Source organism: Ixodes scapularis, unplaced genomic scaffold, assembly GCF_016920785.2.
Source record: "Ixodes scapularis isolate PalLabHiFi unplaced genomic scaffold, ASM1692078v2 PGA_scaffold8__174_contigs__length_109621045, whole genome shotgun sequence".
Classification (NCBI taxonomy): domain Eukaryota; kingdom Metazoa; phylum Arthropoda; class Arachnida; order Ixodida; family Ixodidae; genus Ixodes; species Ixodes scapularis.
In genome coordinates, this window is record NW_024609883.1 from 70,776,043 (window position 1) to 70,800,499 (window position 24,457).

At 45.1% G+C, this 24,457-nt stretch overlaps 1 protein-coding gene across 1 annotated transcript in view; it reads left to right on the top strand.

The window, feature by feature from the left end:
• The window catches only part of LOC120838736 (coiled-coil and C2 domain-containing protein 1-like), a 36,542-nt gene extending 14,828 nt beyond the window's left edge, over positions 1-21,714 (top strand). Inside the window, exons 10-25 of the mRNA XM_040208778.3 lie at positions 1,602-1,703; positions 2,326-2,483; positions 6,352-6,424; positions 6,955-7,122; positions 7,904-8,043; positions 9,147-9,203; positions 9,302-9,433; positions 13,039-13,097; positions 15,049-15,165; positions 15,240-15,304; positions 16,513-16,563; positions 16,711-16,763; positions 18,405-18,456; positions 19,356-19,455; positions 19,523-19,613; positions 21,058-21,714. Of these exons, the coding sequence (XP_040064712.2) occupies positions 1,602-1,703; positions 2,326-2,483; positions 6,352-6,424; positions 6,955-7,122; positions 7,904-8,043; positions 9,147-9,203; positions 9,302-9,433; positions 13,039-13,097; positions 15,049-15,165; positions 15,240-15,304; positions 16,513-16,563; positions 16,711-16,763; positions 18,405-18,456; positions 19,356-19,455; positions 19,523-19,613; positions 21,058-21,177 (1,538 nt within the window). The 3' untranslated portion in view covers positions 21,178-21,714. The remainder of the gene's footprint in view (positions 1-1,601; positions 1,704-2,325; positions 2,484-6,351; positions 6,425-6,954; positions 7,123-7,903; positions 8,044-9,146; positions 9,204-9,301; positions 9,434-13,038; positions 13,098-15,048; positions 15,166-15,239; positions 15,305-16,512; positions 16,564-16,710; positions 16,764-18,404; positions 18,457-19,355; positions 19,456-19,522; positions 19,614-21,057) is intronic.
• Positions 21,715-24,457: the final 2,743 nt, after the last annotated feature.

Below are 24,457 nucleotides of genomic sequence, written 5' to 3' on the forward strand. Positions count from 1 at the left end.
CGTTTTGGTCTTGTCACATTTGTTGCCTTGGCTCTGAAAAGAACCTGCTGGATATTTTGAAGTGAGACAGGGGCCTTCAAGGAACTGAGTCTCTTAGCAGAAGTTTCTGCGGTTTTTCTTTTTTGGTGTTTCCTGCCAGCACTATTGCACTACTACTTTGCTTTTTTTTGTTTTGTTGCATTGACAATGTACTTGTGGACCAAGAATGTTTTTACAGCGGAGCTGTTAAGAGCTAGGTTTCCGAGGATCGTGTTTAGTACCGAACAAATGTTGACACAAAACTCTAGACAGCTACCGCCATCTTTGAGCGACAGCGGCAACCAGGCAACCAGCTTGCCAGCCTCGCTCATAGATGGCGGCAACCTTTCCAGCCTTTCCACTCTGGTTTTCACCAGTGTGGAAAGGCTGAATTTCTCTAGGCGTCGTCCTAGATGTCGTCCTTGAGGTTGTCCTAGACGTCATCCTTGAAGTTGTCCGGAAGGTTGTCCTCGAGGTCATCCTAGAAGTCATCTTTGAGGTCGTCCTAGAAGTCGCCCTTGAGATCTTCCTAGACGTTGTTCTTGAAGTCGTCCTAAAAGTCGTCCTTGAGGTTGTGCTTGAGGTTGTCCTTCAGGTTGTCCTAGACGTCATCCTAAGCGCCGTCCTTGAGGTCGTCCTAAACGTCGTCCCTGATCCCGTCCTCGAGGTCGTCGTGGAAGTCGTCCTTGAGTTCATCCAAGACGTTGTCCTTGAGGTCGTCCTAGACGTCCTCTAGGCGTCGTCGTTGAGGTCATCCAAGAAGTCGTTCTTGAGGTTGTTCCATCATAGTGCAGCTTCGCGGGTCTTTCACCAGAGTGGAAAGGCAGCAAGTTTTGTGATGCTTGTTGCTCAATACGTAATCTCCCCTATTCTCACAGGCTCTGAAACCAAGAGTTTGGTACTACCCTCTCCTCTCTTTCTCTTCTTCTTGAGTAGGTATGACTGAGCTGATATTATATAGTCAACTTCTCTGAACAAACCTCCTTGTTACGGGCTCCGTGACATCGTCAACCTAGGTCTAGCCATCATGTTGGCTCAGTTCGATGTGCAACCGGCCCCTCCTTTACTTCGTCTTTCCTTGCTGTAGATCTTGAAGCCAAGGCCACTGGTGTAAATGGAGGGCCTTGATAAGAATTCTTGCTGCACGAGTGTTTTTGCAGCTGAGTTGTGTGCAAAAGGAAGTGGTGCGTGCTTATAGCTTTTGCTGGTGGCCGACGATGATTGCCATTGCCCTAAATAAGGCAGTGACAATCGTCTCACCTTTGCTCATAGCCGATAACCTCCAAAGGCCTTTTTTTCTTCTTTATTTTCGGTGTGAATGGAGGGTCATTGTTCAATGGCTTTGGCCAAAAGCTGAAGGAGCAGTTTTCGTTGCGATGTTTTTTAAGAGAAAAGGGTGTCCTTGGAGGAAGGCAGTCAAATCTAGATTGTTTAGTGCAGGCTCGGAGTAAGCTACATAAACCACTCTACAAGGTCGCAAGCCTGTGCCTGCACCTTGCCATATCAGGGAGCAGACCATACATATAGTATTTTCTATTATAGTTGGCACTATTAGTTTACTCTCTTACGTTTGTGTCTTGCAGTTACGGCATCCACTGCGGGGCCTCCTAGCGTTCCCATTGCCGTCGCGGTTCCTGTGGCTGGAGCAGACGAGCCGTCTTTCCCTGCGTATCTTGATGAGAATGGTGAGTCATTTTTCTCTGTTTTGGTCACTTGTCTTTCTAGGGAAGTGCAACATCTCTTTGCACGTAATCTACCGGAGTTTCAATGAAGTTTTCCTTTGAAGGCCGACTTACACCTGCGGCCGTTTGCGGAAAACATAATTCTTTTAGTTTCCTTCTCCCTTAAAATGCGAAGGCAGCCACATTGGTGCAAGGTGAAGAGGGGAAAGGACGTGGAAAAGAAGTGAGCGAGCAAAACGGGAAAGCACAAAGTATAAGTCATCCTTTGAAGCAGATAGGTTTCCACATTCCCATTTTCGACTGACCTAAATATGCCGAAATCGGTTTCTGGCAATCGGTTCTGCACGTAAAAAAAACTAAAAAAGTTTGTTTTCTGGAATGCAGCATTTACTGCAGCTTTTGCCACAAATGGCTGGTGCTGGGTATAGGGACCTCGCTGTCCATATCTTGAAGAGAAAAAAAAAAGACACGGAAAGTTGCACTAATGGAAGTCTGGCAGAAGTTCAGTTGCGGTATGCAAGAAGCGAAGAGCAACTTGTTGGTGCTTGGGATGTGAGTGGAATGTTGGTATCATAGTACTTTTCTGAAATACCGTTTACCAATGTTCATTCCTTGACACTACCAGTGCAAGACGATGATCCCTCGCTGTTCAACGCACCTCCGCCGCCGACCAGCGTTCTCGAGGCCTTGCAGCAGAGACTGGAGAAATACCAGAGCACCATCACAGAGGCCAAGGGGAAGGGAGACGACCGGAAAGTTCGGCGTCTCGGCCGCATTGTCAAGGTCTCTACCCGTTTCTCCCCATTTCTGGGGTCTTCTCCCCATCTCTTTCAGGATCCCTATTTTTATTTCCAAGGAAATTTCCCCATTTCTTAAGCAATTTCCTTATTTCTGAGGAGATTTTCCGATTTTGTTTATTTCTGGGTAGAGCTCCCTATTTCTTTCTTTTTCTGGGGACTCCCTTTCAAGAGAAACCTGTAGTTGCAAGTCGAAGAGTGCTTTCATGTGTTATGAGCTTTGGCCTGTGCTTCTGCTTTCCTGGAGAGGATGTGAATACCTAATTGATATGCTGTATGGAAAGATCCTGGTAGATGAGAGGGCAACGATAACTGTCCATACCCTGAAATGCCACCTGAACTGCAGTGCTGAGCTTGACGTTTCGCACACCACCAATCTAGTGCAGATAAAAGTTATGGAACAAGTGCTTCCTTCAGAAAAGGGGTGGCCTAAGGTTAGGTTAACGGAAGAACAGCTGCCTTCCACCAGTGTCTATTGCCAAAACAGATGGAATTTTTGTTGAAATGTTATAAATTCTTAGAAGATCATGTGTCGCACGGTGCACCGGAAAAAAAAAAAAAAATCTACAAAGCTTTAGGGCATAACTTGTGTTCTTTCAAACAATTTTTTAAACAATAGAGCCATTTTTCGTAACTTACTTTAGCACTGTGATGTTCAGAATTATCTGAGAATTTGAGATGCGGGGTTAGCCTTTTCACTGTGTAATTAGCCCACTAAATTTTTACCCAGATATAACTATGCTGATCATGAGTCATTTGTACGGCTGGCATAAGTTTTCATCGGAACAAATTCTGACTATAACTAGAGTGTCACTAAACTGAGACTTTTTTTCATCTGTAAACCCTGCATCCAAAGTTGAGAAAATGTTATAGTAAGTAGATTGGGTCTGTGACCACTAAGACTAGCAGTGATGTGATTGCTGCGCCAATTGCGCCAAACTGCGCCAAAGGGCTAACCCTGCTACATTATGCTACATTTTGCCAAAATATGGGTAGTCGCGCCAGAAAAACTATTTCAGTCGCCTTTCAAAACCGAAACTAAACTGATTACCGTAATTGAGCAGGTGTGTGTTATGCGGCGCAAGCGGCCGCCCGACACAAAGTACCCTGCATCAATTGTCCATTTGGTCTTGCATGGTTTTCCCGCCGTCACGCGTTTCGCGCTCTCGTCGTCTCGTGCGTCTCGTCTCACACCTTTTTTTTTTTTTTAATATTTGTAACGACAGACGCAGGTGTGTTCGGACTAGTGGTGCAAAACTATCGATAGTATCGATAGTTGCCAGAAATCGGACTATCGATAGTAAAAAAACTATCGATAGTACTATAGATAGTCGACTATTGAAAAACTATCGATAGTACTATCGATAGTCGACTATCGAAAAACTATCGATAGTACTATCGATAGTCGACTATAAAAAAACTATTGATAGTCGACTCTCGGAAAAATAGCGTTAATCGACTATCGGAAAACTATTGATAGTCGACAATCTTAAACCTATCGATAGTACTGTCGACAGTTTACTATCGATAGTTTTCCGACACTAGCAGTTTGCGTCGCTCCCTTTTTTCTTTTTCTTGCTTTTTTTTTCAAATCGCACACCAACTAGCCCAAGAACTTACCATCCCAACTTTGGTTCAGCTTTCAGTGATGACGAAGACGGGAGTTTGGGTGAAAAGAGGAGGAAGGTCAGGCGAGTGGCGGTGTGGCAACTGTGTTCGCTCTAGTAGTGGTGCAAAACTATCAATAGTACTATCGATAGTCTCCATAGCCGCCAAAAATCTGACTATCGGTGGTAAAAAAAACTATCGGTAGTCGACTATCTAAAAACTATCGATAGTACTATCGATAGCTTACTATCGGAAAACTATCGATAGTACTATCGATAGTCGACTATCGAAAAACTATCGATAGTACTATCGATAGTCGACTATCGAAAAGCTATCGATGGTCGACTATCGATAGTCGACTATCGAAAAACTATCGATAGTACTATCGATAGTCGACTATCGATAGTTCTGCGACACTATCGATAGTTTTTCCAAAACTATCGATAGTATCGATAGTCGATTTATCGATAGTTTTGCATCACTAGTTCGGACACTCTGACGCTAGCGTGCCGGGTACCAGCCATGCCTTCATGCTCTGAAACGAAACCATGTTTTTGCTTGGCGGGTGTGGGTGGGAGTAACTTTGTGTTCGCATCCCCACCGCCCCCACCCGTTTCGATCTGGATGAGTTTCTTACCGGCAGGCGTTTGTGTAATCACTAATGCGTGATGCACGTTAAAAATCCCAGGTTAGCGGTTGTACTGCACTGGCTAAATTTCTCATCTACAGCTAAGAGACCAATTACCCGTTGAGGCGTATCTCCATCAAGGCTGTATAAACATACAGAGCAAGCCAATTTTTTTTAGTTACTTTGTGAGCTGAAGCACTCGTTCCTGAAGGCAACGGCCATGGGAAAACAATATTTGGTCCCTGCCTTCCAGTCACCATGGTCGCGCGACGTCCGATGTTGCCGTCCCCACGTCGATGCAGATATGGCGCTTCCTAAAATGCAACTGAGTACCTCCACATGTTCATAAAAATTCCTGTTGTTTAGATCATACGCTACTACAAAAATCCTTCTTTAACTCAAAGGCTGCTGTGTCAAAGTATTGATTACCTAGGTTTCTCTCGGTGGGCTTTCTTTCGAGAGGGACCCCAGTACATGAAAAATCTGCCGCAAAAGAAAGTTGGTGAAGAGAAGTGAGCTACAGTAAAGAAGGCAATGTCTGCACGCTGAACCCGCACAGCGCGCTTGTTTATCTGGGGTTCAGTCGTTGCACAAAGCATTCCAAGAACTTATTGGCCCTGGCTCGTGATGTCTTGCATCAATGTGCTCAAGTTCTTTTTTTTTTTTTTGTGTGTGTGCGTTTAGCTTGTACCTTGCCTGCCGGCCTGGCAAGCATGTGCCGCTGGACTGTTTTTTTTGTTTGCTGGACAGTTACATTTTGTGTACAATTTTGGGAACCAGTTGGCTACGAAGCGGAGTGGCATGATTCCAATCGAACAGCCATCTCCGCTCGTGCGACAATTTCGCATTGCACTGCAGTGGTCACGTGTTTCATTAGTTGGAGACTGCTTTCATTTATATAACTAGTCAACCTAATGATCTAATATGTACTACTAAGTTGGTCATTTTCAGATAAATTTTAATATGTGCAGTTTGGTTCTCATTTACCTATAGCGGGTATCAATAAAATGGTGGCAAGCGGGTATAGGAAACCATGCAGTAAAACGGTGGCAAGCGGTTTTTCGGAATTGCTCGGCAATGCCTACAGCACTGTTCACTTGTGGGATGTCTGAGCAGTAAAAACAGAAGCAGCGAGTTCCGTCAAAACACGTTACATCAGAACACAACACAATACAAAGTGCCCTTCGTTTGTACAGCACTTAAAACAAATATTTTTATTTTTCTAAGAATATCTGCTCCAAAAGCCACTTTTGCTGCTCGGAAACACTGTCTTGGCTGCTCCAAAACCACATTTGCTGCTCGGAAACACTGTCTTGACTGCTCCAAAGGCCACATTTGCTGCTCCAAAACACTGTTTTGGCTGCTCCGAAAGGTGCTCCCAGACGGCTTAGGCCGATCACAACACTGGACTAGTATCCTGCATGTATTGTGTACTGGTATAATATGTACATTTCTTTAAATCTTAGTTTGTCATGAAATTGTTATCACTTAAACAAAAGCCAAATAACAAATATGTAAAAAATTGGCAATAACATAATTATTTTTTTTTACTTTGGTTGAATTCTGTTTGTTTTGCCGAGCGTAATCCACATACAAATGACGTCGGCTTTATTCACAGCAATATGAGGATGCCATTAAGCTGCACAAGGCTGGGAAACCAGTTGACTTTGAGGAGCTGCCAGCTCCACCAGGTGAGACCTGATACGTATAGCTTACCCGGAGCCCTGAATATGCTACGCTTAGACTATGGACACTTCCCAATTAACTTGTAGGTTCCACCATTTTGTTACTTGGTGCACAGCAGGTGCAATTGGCGATTGATGCGCTTTAAAAATGTGACTTAAGCATTAATATTTCTGGAGGACAAAAATTTTGTTTCCTGTGGTTTCAGATAACATGAGGTAACTGGCAACAATGCTTCTAAGCAGCAAGATGGCCAAACTGTCGTTACTCTGAAGAGTAGCTTTTTTCGTGACTCTAGGCTTGCCTTAACATTTAGTTCAGCTTCATGGTAATAAAAAACTGAGACTCAGGAACACAGAAGGGGACGAACAGAGCACAACGTCTCACATTGTGTTGTGTTTGTCCGCTTCTGTGTTCCTGAGTCTCAGGTTTTATTACCATGAATCACCACCAGCTCGATAGTTCTTTAGGTATTCTTGCAGCTCAGTTTAGTTCAACTACTAGCTTAAGTTAAACTTGGGCTGCCTGCACCCTTTAGGTTTCGGACCGATCCCCGTACCGCAAGAAGCGGCAGCGCCCGCCCCCAAGCCAGAGCCCCCAAAACCAGCTCCTAAGCCGGCTTCGAGGCCAGCTCCTGCCAGGCCAGCGCAAGCCGCAGCCAGTCCAGCTACCAAACCGGGACCGTCTGCTCCTCAGAAAAAGCCACGTGAGTCGGATGTGCAGAAGAGTTAAATTTTTTCTTGCTTTCTTTAAAGAGTGACTTTATTGACGCCATGTTTTTAAAAATTGTTGTTGCAGTGTTCGGATTCTCTTGACTTTGTGCTGAATCGGCATTAAAATTGTTCAATTTGCCTATTCACGCACGTAAAGTATGACTCAAACAAAGTTGGAAGTCGACTACCGCATCAATTTGTGCAGATGACCCGGTTGGAGCACTAGGCTGTTCATATTGCATTTCTCTAATGGGAGTCGCTGCTCAGTTCGTGCAATTTCGGTGCTACATTTGCATGGCAGTGCTCTTACTATGTACAACTAGAGCCACAGAATGTCCCCAGAGTACCACAATCTATAGTGTCGATTCGCACTTGAGAACCAAGCCACTTGATCTTTCCGATTGGCAGATGATGGCCATCTCAAACCCAGGAGGGAGTAAACAAGAGTGGGAAACATACTTAAAACATTTTATATAGAAGCTCCGAACAGCCGGTGAATTACAGCCGGTCGGAAGGTGATAGGAGCGTAGCTTTTTACCAGGTTATCAAGTAGCACATATATATAGTCTAATCCGCAAGGACAGAATGCCTGGACCGTTTGCCCACTGGCTAGCAGACTCCGCCAGCTCCGACACAATTTGATTGCACGGGGCCGCCATTTTCGGGCCATCGACTGCAGTGCCGCAAAGCGGTCGGTACTCTAGGAACATACAATAGCTCTACGTTGGGCGAGCGTCAAGTCGTTGTTGAAATGCCGGAAACGACGTTTGGCAGTGCGGCGGGGCCTGTCGACCACCATCGACAAGCAAATGGAGTTCCTGTTGGAGCGGCAGAAACTGTTTCGAGAGGCCGCGCTGGAGGCCAAGCGCCGCGGGGACCGGGAACAAGCCAAGGAGTACCTACGTATGATGAAGGTAGGGACGTGGCTCCTGTTGAAATTGCCTCAAACTTTGCAAAGTTTTCACTTGGCACAGTTGAAGTGGGTTCAGCTATGCCTGGACTCATTGCCCGTCCTCCGTGTGTGGCAGACCGATCTTGCTAGGCAGTCCACGCGCACGTGATTCCGCCACAAGTTTTGTCCGCGGGGGTCGGTGCACGAGGTGACTCTGCTCGCGCAGACCCGCAGCCGGGCTGTCACACAGGTAGAAGGACTGCAGCCGCAGTCACACTGCCCATACATCGTACAAAAGACATGGCATTTGCTGCACACATGACGACAGAATCATGTGCGGACATGCCCTCAAGTATGTTTGAAGCATGTTTGCTTCGTACGTATGTATGCTTTGAATGTGTCTGCTGACTCTCTTTTGTACGATGTGTTAGGCAATGTGGCTGTGACTTACAGTCTCCTCGGCGCAGGCTGTATGTGGAAAATCAACGGTGTTCAGCGAGGCTCGCTGTTCGAGCAACGGTGCCGGGTTGTTGCAACATTAACTTTTGTTTTTAAAAAGTTTTAGCCAAGTGTGTGGATCTGTGTTTTTTTGTTTTGTTTTCTTCGTTGTTTAGCATTTGTTGCATTTGAATGAGACAAATGTTTGGACACTGGGTACAATCGTCAGCGTGTTTGCATGCTTGACTTCTCAGTTGGTGTGTTCTGCTAGCCTGTAGGTTCTTTACAACTTGCATTATGTTTAACTGGTTGCAGTGCCATTGGAAGTGTTTGAGAGATGGGGGCACCACTGACTCATTCAGTTCTCCATAGAACAAACTGTCTGCCTGTGGTGACAAACTTTTCTCTCACGAAACATGGTTTTTCACTTTTAAGTTTTACCCTCCCTTATACATATTTGAGAGCCTGCACTGCAGCACTTTCCATAACTTCTTGGCACTTCGTCAGCATGACCGAACAATCAACTGCAGCAGCCTTATCATACGCTGGCTTGCGTGGCTCCTTGCTGGGCTTTATTTGCTTTTGCAAGCGTTTCCAAGCTGCGTGACTGGTCCACTACACAGTTGGTTCATTACTTGGTTTTTCACTCTACTGGTTCAATGGCTAAATCGGTTTGCTGGCTTACAGGGCCTTGACCCCATGATCCAGGCAACAGAAGCAGGCCTGCCCATCAACGCGACGAGTGTAAGTACATCTTCTGTTTTTCATTTGAGTTATTTTTACATTCTCAACAGCCAAGGCATTCAGTGTAGCATTGCAAACTTTCTGAATGCCCGTTTCAGATTCCCATACCACCTCAGCTTCAGGAAGATTTTGTGGTCGTCGAAGCTTCGGAGTGCGAGGGGAAGGAGCAGGAAGGGACAGATGACGAAGCCTACAGAACGTTGGAGAGAGAACTAGTCGACCAGCATCAGGTACGTTGGACGCCTTGCTCTCAATTTTTTAGTGTTGACGGAGGTGCTCTGGTCGGTTGCAATACAGTAAAATTAATTTATAACGATAGCACATACAGTGAAACCCGTTTAGAACGAACCCACATACAGTGAATTATTGTCAATATCGAACTTGCAAAAAATTTAAATAAAAATGCATGTAAAGAGTAATTTGTATAACAAACAACCTATTGGCTATATCAAACTTTTTCCACCCGGGAAAGTTTCTAAAAACACGCAAATATTCGTCTTCTAGCCTGTTTTTTTCACCAAAAAAAAAAAGAAGTAGGAAAGAAAGAAAATTCCAAAGGCTCAAGTTGCAAACAAAATTCAGTGAAGAGAAGCGAATCAGAAGGGGAGATAAGCTAAAGACACAAACTTTGTACGTATGAAAAAAGAAAAAAAAACTTTCCAGCGCGTTGTTACAAGGCGGATGAGAAAGAAAAAGAAGTTCTCGCCTTACAACGAACGCCTCGTGGAAGTTAATTATAAATAGTTTTTGCTATATCGAATTACTTGCTATATCGAACTGATCGGGGCATTTCCTGCTGTTTGTTATAGACGGGTTTGACTGTATAACAATGTTCTGCTCATAACGATCAGTTTCTAGACTAGAAACAGTCAGTTTTTAGCCCAGATACAACAATAATCAGTTATTGTGATTGAATTTCGGGGTTTTCCCATTATCGTTACAAGTGGATTTCACTGTTCGAGTTACATGAGTGTTGATTTATTTCGTCTGGACTCTTTAAGAGCTGGTTCACATAATTGCATTTGAGTGCAATTGACTGTGTGGCGACCTCTAGTGATCATTTGCAGTGAGAGAACACACTTATGCCATTCATTGGGCAGCCCTGAAACACTTTCGGTCCGTGTGTATTGTACATATTGTTCTTTCATTGTGAATTTCAAGAGCTAATCGGCCAATAGCTGCGTTTCTGCTCTGAACGCCTTCACCTCTCCTTTGGAGAGCTATATGACATTGGTTTGTGACAGTTTGCTGGGATGCCAGTATGTACTACACGATGTTATTGCTTGGCGGCAACTACAACCTTCTATTTAATTTAAAAGCAAAATTACAACAAAAGGCAAAAGCACCGCATTTGCTCTCAAGTTGGGTTTGGGCTCAGCTGATATTGATAATAATGCGAAAGCATTAACTGTTTCATGGAACGAGCCAATGTCATCAGCTTTAAGACCACGCCAAACGGCTCTTTTACACCGCTTCGATCCCATTGGCTAGCGTGCGTCCACAGCCAACGGCACCTTTTACACCGCTGCGATCCCATTGGCTAGTGCGCGCCGACCAGGCTTCCATTTGCTGGACACACAGTGCCATGCGGTGGCCGGTCGTTAGAGTTGATGCTGCGCTTCAGTTTCAACAACCGGCCACCTCATGGTGCTGCGTGTCCGTCAGCGCTAAAGTTCCTGTATAGGCTCCCAACGGGAGCCAGAGTTGTGCGTCTGCTTTCCACTTGCCGCCGCACCGCTATTCGCCGTGATCTGACCACATGAGGAGCCGGATCAAGTGCCGTGCAGGAAAGCAGACGTTGCGCACTCTCTGCCGCACGTTCCCCTGCTTTTAAGCGCGCCGCGCGCCTCGAACGTGCGGCGCCGCTATTCGCCGAATTCAGTCACGTGAGGAGCTGGATCAACATGCCATGCAGGAAAGACGGCGCTATGGGGGTGAATGCACAACTCTGGCTCCCATAAGGAGCCTATACAGGAACTCTAGTCAGTGCCAGTCAGCACGCCAACATGCATAGAGCAAGATTGATGTACATGCTTTTGCATTCACAACTCATAAGAAGTGCTTAGGTGTACCTCAGTATCCTTTTATTGTGTGCCTAACACACCATAATGGTTTTGACACTGGCGTGCAGAAGTCAGGTTCCTAAGGATTCCTAACATGCAGACATATGGAATTACAATAGTCATAATAAAACATTCATCATAATAAGACAGTCATAACCAAACATATTAGAGGCGCGTCAGGTACTTAGGGTAAAATAAGGCATGAAAAAAAAAAATTGTGCTGGACAAGGATGTTGCATGATGTCTGAATACGATAAATTGGTGGTTCCTCTATTTGCCTGTTAGTATAAAACATGTCGCAATGTCGTGCAAAGTTTGCTGGTACACATAACTTTACGCTGCATAAAAGATCAGGTATGTCAATTACATCTTGTATAAGCTTTTGTAGAAACACCGCATCTCGGCAATGCCTTCAAACCCAAAGCGCTGAGGTTCAAAATCTTAAGCAGAGAATGGTGTTGAAAATAAAGTCTCCCGTGAAAATGTTGTTCATACATAGACTATGCGAACCAAACGCCTCTGCACCGCTTCAATGTGCTTACATTCAGTTTCCGATAAACGGTTCCACGTGAGAGAAACGGAATGGAGCCGGGGCCTAACCAGAGCACAAAATAAACGTGATATGGCATCAGGTGCTTGAAAAGTGCCGTGTCAAACGGGAGATCATACCAAACATTTTAAAAACGGTACCACCAATAGTAGTTACATGAGATTTGAACATGGGAGTTTGCAATCGACTCACACACCAATGTCACCGATCACATCAGCTTCATTCCTGCATACTTGTGGGTTTGTGTATAGGTCCAGTCCTATGGTGGCAGATGTCACCAAGGTGTAGTACCACAATATCTCGAGAGACGCCCCACCTCCGAAAGATAACCCACTTCCTATTTTTGGCACGATTTGCTATTTTTTTTTTAAAAAACCACCGAAACGGTTTACTTCTAGTAGTCGCAGTGCCCTGGCCAATGGTGACCTTGGCAGATATGGTGTAGATATAGTGTTACTTAGCCATGATAAGAGATGAGCAAATGTTGCTGACTGGGCAGGACGGTTGTCTTTGGTTCGTTGCCCCTCCCTGCAGTCGCAAGTGCCGCAGGTCACAAAATCTAAAACTAGCATTCTTTCAACTTCTTTTTGATTGCACATTGAAAGTTGGCCCCTCCTTATTTCCTCTCGGTTTGCTTTCGATTTTAGGTGGGCTTCTGGGGATATTATAATACTACTGTCAGGAGCAAAGATTTGCTTTGCAGTCGTCACTTTAGCGTTGTGGGTTGCCGACCCAGGCGCCCGCCAGCACGTGGTCACGCGGTCGCGCGGTTCTTAGTGTTGTATATCACAGACACCGATGACCTTGAATGCGTTCATCACCAAAGAAGGAGAGATGTGGGCTTCAGTTGTGCTAGTTTGGTTCATTGCTTTTGTTAAAGTGGACAGCTTGAATGGTGTAGACAAAACAGTTATGTAAGAAGTGTGCAAAGGTCAGAATTTCTTACTTTGAAATGTTTTCTGTGAAAGGAGGGACTGTGGAGAGAGCTAATGCAAATTCTACAGAATCCTGAGCATCGTCGAAGGCTTCATTCCAGTTCACGTTTAAAGAAAAGTCAGAAAATCGTTTGATGATCACTTGGAGCTTTGTTACAAAGCTTTGTTTTGGAGTTTTGTTTCCTTCCCTTCTAAGACAACCAATGCTAATTCTAGATTGAATCTGGAAGGCATTCCTTTTTCGTTGGTTGCAACCCGAGACTTGTTTTTGTTCTCTTGAACCCTAGATGTGTGTCCAAAACAAGGACCACTTCTTCAAGCTGGGGGATGTGTCCTCAGGAACAAAGTAAGTTGTTTGTTGATATTGTTTTTTAGTTATTATTTGTGCTAAATCAAAATATTTTTTTCTTTTGTGTTATAGTTTTGATGAGGAGAAAAGTTGTGTACACCATGTACCCTGCAATATTGCCAAAACGGCGATGCAGGTTTTCATGTAAATATAGAGTGTTCTTTAGCTGTTGATTTCCTTGTGTATGTTATGTCACATGCACTATAAATCCCCCTCTGTATCTATTGTTAAAGGAGCTGTGCAACGATTTTAACATTGAAAGAATCGGCATCTTCTGCTTTTGATATTGTTCGCCTTGTCACAAATGACAGAAAGCACAACCCCTTTCGTCGAAATGTTGCGATTCCACCGCGTAATAGCGAGGCAAAACTTAGAATATTCCCCGACTTGCAGCCGCGAGCGGCAGCCATGAGAAACACGCGGATTGACGTCAATGGGGGGTCTCATAGAAAGATAGCAAGTTGTGCGAATCCCTGCTAGATATAAGGTAACTTTTCTATAAATCTTGTCGTTCCAACATATATATAAATGCGTCAAAAACCTGGTATCATCGACAAAACTTTTTTTTATACGGAGTTTTAGTGGCGCCATCTATCCTAGGTCCACAAAACCGTCGGCTCTCTCTGCTACCACGAACAGCCGCCAGAAGCCAAAGGGGGAGGGGGACAGGGCTGGACCCGGATGAGACTTTCCACCTTTCACCATATTGTTCGCGCGGCGCCCGCCAGCACGTGGTCACGGGGTCGCGAGCGGATGAGTTCTCGCTGCTCACTGATGACTCTAAAGAGAGAACTTTTTCGGAACCCCACGCCTACCCCATCAACGTCACTCCGCACATGACCCGGAAGACGACGTACGAGTTGAGAGGCGGCAAAAACCTGCATCTTTTTCATTTTTTAAAAATAAAAACTAGGGTATCCGGGCGAAATCTGTTTTCTGTAGTTCACTTCAGAAATGTCAGGCATCAACTTCCACAATAATTTCAGCAAAGCCCTGAAATTGTTGCACAGCTCCTTTAAGGATAAAACAAAAATTACAGGAATTTTTGGGAAAATTGTTTAGCTGTCTGCTTATTTAATTCAGTTTTTTCTCAGATTCACGTGTGTGGAGGCTAACATACAAACTTTTACCTTCCACAAGGCAGGAAACCTTTGTTTCCTCCTCTTCCCATCTGGTAGAGTAGCGAAGTAAAAAAAATAAACTGAGAAAGTGGAAAGCAGAAAGTGTATGCCAGCCTTCTTATGCTGGGACGTACAGTTCGATTTCCAAATATTTAGGGACAGAATTGCATATTCATAACTCTCTCTTTAGACTGAAGGGTTCTGACTCTTAACCCAGAGGTATTTTTGCCTGTAGTACTCCCGGACATTAATTTTGAAGTTTATTTTTTCAGGCATGTTACAAAGGTAGAACTGAACAGTAAAGATCTTGCTTTTATCTCCAAAAATTAAGGTATTTCTAAGCATTTGCCACCCTAAAGGAGGGGCTATAGTTGCAAATGTATTGCTTATTCTGCATAATAATTTGTTTTGGAATGGGCTTCTTTATACAAGCAGGTTGATATACCGGAAGGACATGACTCCGTATGCAAAACAGACGAGACGTCCTCGGACTTGCAACGGACAGTGTTGTACTCTCTTGAACTTCACTAGTCAAGGTTTAATGCTCAACTCGTGGAGAGGCCTACGATATATCTGCTAAAAAATTCAGAGAAGGGAGTTCAGGCAAATGATCTCAGGGAAGTGAGTTCAGAGACTTGAGTTCAGAGACTTGAGGTCAGAAACATGAGTTCAGAGATGTAAATTCAGGGATGCGAGATCAGAGGTATGAGATTAGAGGTCTGATTTCAGAGATCGTTTATTCGAAGATGCGAATTGAGGGATGCAAGTTGAGATATGCGAACTAGGTAGGTTACCTGGTATTTACTATCGTCATTCTCCGAAACCAGATTTGAGAAGCTGGCCCAGGAGGCCCATCGGGACCTTCTGGTGGTGCGTAACCTGTGGCAGAGGAACGACCCCATGCCCCGTTTCCACTACGAGACGAGGGTCTTCACCATAGTCAGGTGAGCGACACCGTGCCTACGTGCACCTTACCCAGGTGTCTGGGGTTCTCATTCGGACTCTCGTTTTATTCCAGGTGTAATCACGACCTCACAGACAACGAACTCGAGGTTTCGGTGGTGAGGGCGATCAACCTTCCAGGTGGGTCTCTTCAACTGCGGTTCTCTTACCCTTGTTGGTTGACTGAAGTATTGACTAAATTACTGATTGATTGGTCAATTCTTGTTTCTAGCAGTCTTTTAGCATATCACTCACTGAATTAACAAACCGATTTGTCGTTTAAATGGCTCATTGATCAGTTGACTTTAGGGCCTAGTAGTTTCTTCTAAGCTTGTTTTACCCCTAATCTGATATCGCGACTGAAGCTACGTGCTCGTCGGACTAGTCATGTGTACATCTTTCGCCACGTGGTCACAATACCACCCACACCTGCATGCAAAGAGTGGGATCAAATGATGAAAGGGAAGTGACTGATTTTTCTAGCAAAAGCGTAGCTCCCACCCACTGCATTGTCAGCTTAGGGGTGAACGGAGAATAGAATGTCACTTAATCGATTCATTTCTTTGTTTAAGTGGTTGTAGGATTGATTGATTGGTTGGCTCTAGTACCCACCTAGTAGTCTTTTTCAGAAAATTTATTGGTTGATCAATTGATTGATTGATTGATATTCTTGGAAAGACTAGTAGTAGACAGCTGAATCCCTCCAGCACTACACATTTTGCCCTGACCTGTTGTCCGACACTGCCACAGCAGTTATTCCTCTGTTCATGTTTGTTACTTTGCGCTTGTTCGAGCGAGGTTGGTTTACAAACGTGAGTGATCGGGCAAATCAAGTGTTTTGCAGAGCTGCACTGTTGAGCTGCTGCCTTTATAGTGCTGTAAAGAAGTAAGATTTGGGGGGAGTGGCTCTATACTAAATGCTCGTTTTCACTCCAACTACTGGAAGTGGTGTATTAAGGTATGTGTGCATTTAAGAAGAGTTGTTTGTTATTTGATGAAAATGGATGTGTTTCAAATGCAGAAAGCAAAGATATTTTTTTCTGACAACCAAATCTTGTTTGGTTGTCACGGCCTGTTTTTATTTCTTGGTGACAGTGAGTACAGTAGACATTTATGAAAAAAAGCTTTGTTTTCACAATAGGTAAAAAAGCTTTGAGAACTTTTTGTTTTTTTTACTTTTAGCCAGTTTATGTTTGGGTTGAATAGAACAATTTGAATCTTCACACACGACTGATTTTATTGTTTCTCAAAGCATGCTGTTCCTTGCATGGATGCGCGCATTCTGTATGTCGGCTGTCCACGCCCCTCCGTAAAGCCCGGGCGCGCACGCGGTCCTTGGTGTCTTGTAGGTCGGAGCTTTGGAACAAACGGTTCAATAGCATGCAGCTGTCGGTGTGGCAGTATGTGTGCGGTCTCTTGATGGTTTCCCTTCCCCGCTCTCGCCCCGGGTCCACCAGGGACCGCTCTCTCCTAGTCAAGTAAGGACACTTCCTCTCTCTAAGCCCGTTTCCTTTCTCTCCCCCCTCGCCCTTTTTCTGTCTATGCAGGAAAGCCGGACGAACTGGATTCCTACGTGAGGGTTGAATTTCCCTTTCCAAATGTGAGTCTCGAAGCACTTCAGTCGCCCAATCTGTCTCGAGACTCTTTAAATGCGTAGCATTTATAGGGCCAGCGCTTAGCATTTTTGTGTCTGAGCCCAAAACACAGACAGAGTGCTCAAAGTGCGTGCAGTCGACGACCGCTTTTGGAATGGGCACCTTTCTCACTGTGCTCTCTTTGGCAGCAAAGCAGACTTGCCATGAAGGCTCTTGTTTGCGGGCCTTGGGTCGTGCTTCATTCGGCCTGACAACTGCAGGTGCAGCGAGGTGAAGGGGAAAGAGCAGGGGACGGGACTGCAAAATAAGAGCGCCGAGTCCGGCGGCGACATGACACCAGTCGCCATTACGTTGCGGCCAATCCTTAGTTTCGGCACCAGTCCACGGACGATCCGTTCGATGTCGTATGTGAAGTGTGCTGCGACTGACTGGTCTTGGGTAAACGTGAGCCGAGGCATTGTGAATGCTATGCATTTAGAACGCCATTGAAAAATGTCAAGGAGGAGGACACTTTTTGTTTGGTGGGCCTTAGCATTGTTGGTGCTTGTCTGCAAGGCTTCTTGACTAGGGGCTGCTGAAACTTGTGTCTCAAGCTGCCTGTTTGTCAGGCTTCTGGACCGGGGAGCTCATGAACCTCTTGTGTCTCAAGACTCTTTTGTTTGGTGGGCTTTGGCGTTGTAGTACAGTGCCCTAGAAGTTGGGTAGTGGGCTCACCGCCCTATCTCCCCCATGTATTGCGCTGAATCAGCCAATGTCGAAAACGCCAGAGACGCAGCAGTAGATTCCTCCTGAAACTTCTCCCGCCCACTGCCCGTGATTGATACGAGTCGCCTAGCCGACCTGGTCTGGCCAATGCGCGCTGGAAAGTTTCAAAAGGAAACGCTTACAGCGCCACCGCAGTGTCGACATCAAACGCATCAGGCCGAGCCGTCCCGTGAGCCCACTACAACTCTGTAGGCCGCTGTAGTTTTACCTACCCGTTTGCCAGACTTCTGGACCAGGGGCTCCTGAACTTCTGCTGTCTTAAAGGCCGACGTACACTTCACGCTTTCCACTTTTGCCCGCCTCCTCCTTTCCTATATGCTCTCCACTTTTTACATTGCCCCAACTAGGCTCCCCCTCGCAGCATAGGAGAGGGAAGCGCTAAGTGGATTATCTTCCCTGCAGAAAACCGAGGTTGTACGTCGGCCTTTAAGGAGGCAGTAGCTGCCTTCAGAGACAGTCAAGGAATCCCTCCTGACGCCATTCTAACCAGAAGGTTTACAAACTTGTGAACTTTGTTATTGGGAGAAAGGTGAACTTGTTTGGCTAGTTGTAGTGCACCTTTACATGTCTTGGCTGTGCTGAAAGCTTGCCTAGTCTGTAAAAAAAAAGCTGCTGAAAGTCTGACCTGTAAAATTTACCTTAGCAAGGTTACAACTATTTATCTTTTTTAGTATTCGTCAGTGAAAGGAAGAAAACCCACTGGCTACAAGCATTGGGGGATGATGATTCACGGTCAGCTCATGCTGATGCATGCTGTTTTGACTTTAGAATTGGGGCCTGCTAATGAAGCTGAATTGACTTTGCTCTAGACTTTTGGGAAGTCCTGAGTCTGTTCTTGAAAGTGTTGTTTTAATGCAGAAGGAACTGTCCTCTCGTTCCAGGATGCACCTCAGTCGGTGAGAACGAGGACTGTGAAGGACACCATCAACCCTGGTAAGCGACAGTTTTATCCTTGAGCTGAGGTCTAGCAACTGCAATAAACCTGTAGCTGTCGAGCAGGAACATCCAAGGAACTCCCTCCTTCCTATACTTCCCTATCAGCATTCTTTCAGGGAAAGAGCTAGAAACTTCATACAGTCTGTAAATTTTGCCGATTCGTAATGACCACTGCCCTTATACCCGCCATGCCGACGCCTGGACGGTCCCGCGCTCGAGAACAAACTATGGAAATCAGATGGTGAGATACCAGCTGCCCAAAATGTTAAACTATTTTTTGTCGCGTAATATTACAATTGAAAACTGTTCTAACAAACGCATATTATCTTTACTAGTTTCGTGAGAAATCTGACTGTGTACTCTTGAGAGCGTTTTTTGTTTTGAGTGCCTCTTCTGCTGTTGCTGTTGGGGGAGGAGAGGGCACTGTCAAGCAGTTTTGTACTGCTTTTTCCCTCCTCCCTCTCTTCTTGTTTGAAGAGGAATAAAGAAACTTGAAAAACTTGAAAGATACGGGGAAAGAGGGTAATGCAAAGGACCCTCTTTCGTGTATCCCAGATACTGTTATTACGCATATCGGAGATTAGCCTTTCTCTCAAAATTCATACAAAAGGGGCTTTGCTTTCTCTTTCCTGTCTGTGGCTTCCACAATGCTACATGAAACTAGTGAGATAAAGTGCAGTTTTGATGAGGGAAAGAGAATTCAGGTAGGAGGCTGGGGGACCCTTGGCAGTACTTTAAAAAATCCCTAGTTTCTAGTGTTTCTAGTAGCCTAGCTTGAGGACTTGGGCTATTCTTTGCGAGTAGCTTCAGTGAAACATGTAACTGCTCTGTCACTAATTCATCTGGTGACTAATGCATGATAGGCTCACATGTTTGCCTTCTTTTTCGAACCCCAGAGTTCCAAGAGACGTTCAAGTTTGAGATCAACCGCAAGTCCCGCAGCTTTGCCAGGATCACGAAGAGACATCCCATTAAGCTGGAAGTGTGGGCCAAGAGGTAAGAATTCTAACGATAATGTTTGGTGCTGTTCAGGTGTTGCTCAGTGCTGTGTTGTTTTTTGCAGGGGATTTCTAAGGAGCGACGCAATCCTGGGCACGGTGGCAGTTAAGTTTGAGGATCTCGAAACGAAGTGTGACTTGCACGACAGCTACGATGTAAGTTTGCTTGCTTTGACTCTATGTGTGTGCCTAGCAGTGTTCAAGCTTGGTCTTTTGTTATTTGTGGAGGACTCTGACCATTCAGAGTATCATGCTGTCTTCTAGGCAATTTTTGAAATTCCATGTTATCTACTGGCTCATACAGCAGTCTAGCTTTGTGTAGCATTTCATTGGGCATCATCACTTTTATAAATAATGGACGAGAATGTCTTTGCTATGCAGTTCATTCTAAATTTGTTCTAGTTTTGATGGAGACACGGAAACAACTGGTTTTTATGAAGCATTGAGCTGAGTAATCGATCAATGCTCTAAAGCTTAGGTACATGGATGCTTAGACAATGTTAGTTTCTGTTTAAAAAGGACAACAACAAAATTGCAGATTACATTTGAAAGAAAAGAATTGCAGCTCCTTGTTTGTTAAAGTGGTAAGGTGGTTTCTGGAGTAGGATTGTGGAAATTTAACCTTTGCCATGCTCAACTCCAATGATTGCTTTTCCAACTAGAAGAAATTTGTCCCAAAATATTCAAATTAATTACCCTTAAATTTTAATCTCTTGCTTGAATTTTCTAGCTTATTGACAACAAATATTTCGTTTTTTTTTGTTGTTGTAAGCTAATTCAGAATTGTTACATATATTTGTCTTCGTTATCTCATTTTAATTTCAACTTTGCCCTTGTCACTACACATTTTGATCTCTCTGCTATACACCAAACTGTGCACCAGTGTAGTACAGAAGTATCTTTATAAGAGAGCTTTGACAAGAGGAACTATTAATGCGAAAGCATTAACTGTCCCATAGAGCGAACCGGCGATATCAACTTTTGAAGCCGCGTCAAACGGCACCTAAATTCCCCTGTCCCATGTAGCGAAGCCTGTGGTCTGTAGCAGCAAATTGATGGAAAACTCTCATTGGCTGGCTTGCGGCATAATTCTAAGGAACGCCACCCCACAGAGAAGCCCTCTCCATGGCGCAGTGGCCCGGGCGCCAGTAAGGTCACCTGGTCACCCGGCCACCCGGGCTCTGCTCTGGAGAGCCCGGGTGGCCGGGCTCTGCAGAGCAGCCGGCTGGAGAGCCCGGGTGGCCGGGCTCTGCAGAGCAGCCGGCTGGAGAGCCCGGGTGGCCGGGCTCTGCAGAGCAGCCGGCTGCCGAGCCCGCCTGGGCAGCCTACACAGAGGTCGCCCGGCCGAGCTCAGCGCGGTGCGCATGTAGAAATACGCTACGTGTACCAAGGCTTTCGCATTCCTACACGCTAGCAGTCTTGAGTGTCTTTGTATGTCTTTTTGGTTTCCCGCATTCTCAGAGTCTCCTTGTCTTTTGATGGGTAGAACTTCTGATTCGGGTTCTTTGTAGTTCCGCCTAGAGAGACTACTGTGCTGAGTTCTTATTGATCATTCTTTTATTTTTAATATTTCTTGTCAACCTTCGTTCCTCCCACTCAGGTATTCGACAGCAAGCGACCTTCCGGAGGCAAGCTAGAGGTGAAAGTTCGTGTTCGCGAGCCTTTCGTCTCGAAGCAAGTTGAAGAAATCAAGCAACGGTGGCTTATTATCGGAAGCTAGCCAGCAGCTTATGGCTTGGAAGCTAAGTGCCCAGTGTCAGTTGAGAAGGCTAAATTAGCAACGTCACACAGTCGCAGCAACTGCCTTGGAAGACAAGTGGAATGTAGCTTGAGCTTTGCTTGTACATGGAGTCACTGTTGCATCGTAGGGTACTACTATCTGACATCTGCTTGTAGGCACACATTTTAATTTGACAACAACAAAACATGTGCTATGCCTACCATTATTTTGAGTTGGGCAGGGTGTTTGTGTCAAATAACGGTGGCCTGAAATTTTCTCCTTCACTGAGCTAATTCTATGTTCTCTATAGGTCGGATGATTTTTGTGATGACGGGGAACGTGGAGTGACGATTTGCCTTGCCTTCAAACCTCGTATGTTCTTCGGCTTGTACCCAGCGTTTGACAGATGAATTTGTGCTGGGGAAATGTGCACACAATATTTATTGATGGAATCAACTATATTGCTTTGGCAACGCTAGATAGCAAACAAGGGAATCGACAAACTAAGACATTAAAGAGTACCTTTCAAAGTTAAAACGAAATCTTCATATTTTTGTACAATGCCATCTTTTTCGTGATACCCGATCCATTCCCTGAAGCGAATCCTGTCGATCCGTTTGACGGTCCCAGTTACTAGCTCTTACAACTGTGTTCTTGGGGAAGAGATCTAACTGTAGGGGCCACTTTTCCAGCTTGACTTCCACAGCACTCGGGGTTTACCCGACACAAGACCCGTAGATTGGATTATTTTTTAATTATGTCTTCAATGCCAACTAGCTCAAACTTCTACGTTAATCAACTGTATTTTTTACGTCGTCTGTGCTGCCTCAGCGTGTAGCTGGGACTCGTGAATGGGTGATTCACTGACTGAACGCTAGGCGTGGTTGGTTGCTGACACAGTAGTTGCACGAGAAATTCAAACAAGGAAGTTGCGTTGTGGTTGTCACCGTCGGTTCAGTTCTCAACTTAACCACTAGTGGTGCAACGGTTAAATTTCCTTCCAATCGAAATGGAAGGCACCGTGGCTTGTGAGTGGTTTAATCCCTTGTCTTTCGACGAGAATTAGATGACTTTATTGCCGGACGCAGATCAGACACTCTCGGGAAGCAGCCGCTGCACCGATTCGCCGGAACGACTTCCGAGGAGTCGGCTGGCCGCGTTGCGCTGGGGAAGCTTGATGGTGCAGCTGCTGGTTATGCGGTTGCAGATGAAGGTTGCCAGTAGCATGATGAGGGACATGGCCAGTGCAAAGGTCACTAGCTCCAGCATGTTGGCTTGCTGGTGCTCTTTCGCTTCTACCTCTTGATCGGTCTGCATCGGAACGAGCTTGCTCTGCTTCCGGAGGTCCACTTTGGGCCCTAGCTTCCTGCGTATTGAGCAAGTCGGTTGTGCTACTGTACTCAGTTTCACCTTACGACCGACCGCAGCAGAAGCTACTCTCAGCCAATCCAGCTCTATGAACTAGCATGTGAATCCTCGCAGATAAATTAAACAGACGTCGCAAACCGATCGTGCTGGTGGTGCCTAAGCTCGTCACCTCAAAAGAAAAGGCAAGTTTTGCGCATTGTTCATACGCCACGCGAAGTAGTTCTTGCAAGATTTGGTTGTCGGAGTAAGAAGCAATGCTTTTGGTGTTTTGAGCGGGGATGTCCCGACAAGGTAGCGTATATCTAATATGAAATGCACCTAAATATATCCTAATTCTCCATGTCAAGGGGGAAATTAGTAATACTACCCCTCGAAGAGCCGAACTTTCTTTTTATTACGGTTCTTGAGGAGGAAGCGAGTATAGTAGGATGGACTTCTGCACAAAACTCTGACATTTTTGGAGTGCTGTGTGAATAGCAGGCTTTGAATTTGAAACGAATTGAAAGCAAATAGTTGTTTTGGATGAATATTTTCGAATAGAATATTGACTAGTTTCTCGAAGCCTTTGACTCAGACACATATCCAGAAAGGGGGAACCCATGCCCCCCCCCCCCCGCCCCCCCCCCCCCCCCCCCCCCCCCGAAATATTCCATTTTGCTGGGGCCTCCTCTCCCCCGCCCCGTCATACAGCATTTTGTCATGGGCGGGCCCTGCCGAACTAAAATCCTGGCTACATGCCTGCTTTGACTGCTGTTGCACAATGCTTAAATGAAAACCAAGCTAAACGGATGAATGTTGCTCCCAAGCTTTCACCTGTCCATTTATAAGCTAATGTTAAAGGGATTGTCCTGTAAAATTTTGTCTTTCAGAAAACAATTAAATTTTATTGTCATTGCTTTTTGGGAATGTCATCCGCACAATATTCAAAGTTTTAATCTTCCGCCGCAGAAGTAATTTAATTTTAAACAAGCCAACTGCTAAGATTGCTCTCGCCAAACGCAGCGTTTTAGTTGGCTACAGCGGAAGCTGTGACTTGGCGTCATGCAAAGAGAGCCACGACAGCTCTCGAGTGCTCAGTAAAATAACCCTGTTCTAAGAAAGAAGATTTACGGTATTGAGGGAAGCTCAATTCATTGACGATGATCTTTGTACGCACCGAATCCCGGAGAAAAGCTCACCGGAGAAAAGCTCACCGGAGAAAAGCTCATCGGAGATAAGCTCACCGGAGAAAAGCTCACCGGAGATAAGCTCACCGGAGATAAGCTCATGGGAGAAAAGCTCACCGGAGATAAGCTCACCGGAGATAAGCTCACCGCAAAACCGGCAGATGCGGAGAAAAGCTCACCCGCCATTGAGCGTATGCGCAGAAAAGCTTACCGTTTTTTTTTCTTCTTTTTATATGGAGGCTGTTGGATCGCGCGTAACATATATCAATTTATTATCATTAAAATTCGTCAGCTTTGTAAAAAATAAAATGTCCTCTTTTGTAATATTTGTTAAGCTTAATTGGGTATATATTGCTCCCAGATTAATAATTGCGGGCCAGTGTTTTTTGTAGCTTACTCTTTAGGCAACGAAAGCCTAACTAAAGTCTTTATGAACTTGAAGAACAGGAAAAAGTTAAAAAAACGTAATGATGACTGCCTAAAACCTAAAAATCAAAGGTGTAAATGCCGAAAATTCAGAAGTGCACGCGCAACACCGCGGTGCCTGAAATTCTCTTTGAAGCTTTTGTTAACATTTGAAAACAGGATAAAACAGTCAATAGGATATCGAGGCTTCTTTCTTCCACGGACACGCACGCTTTCTAACCGTTCGTGCTGGTGTTTCCACACGTTTCCTTTGTGTGATAGTGTCCTTCTACGGTGCGCCAGCCATGACCTTCAGAGGTGCACAGTCTCCGTTGTTATTC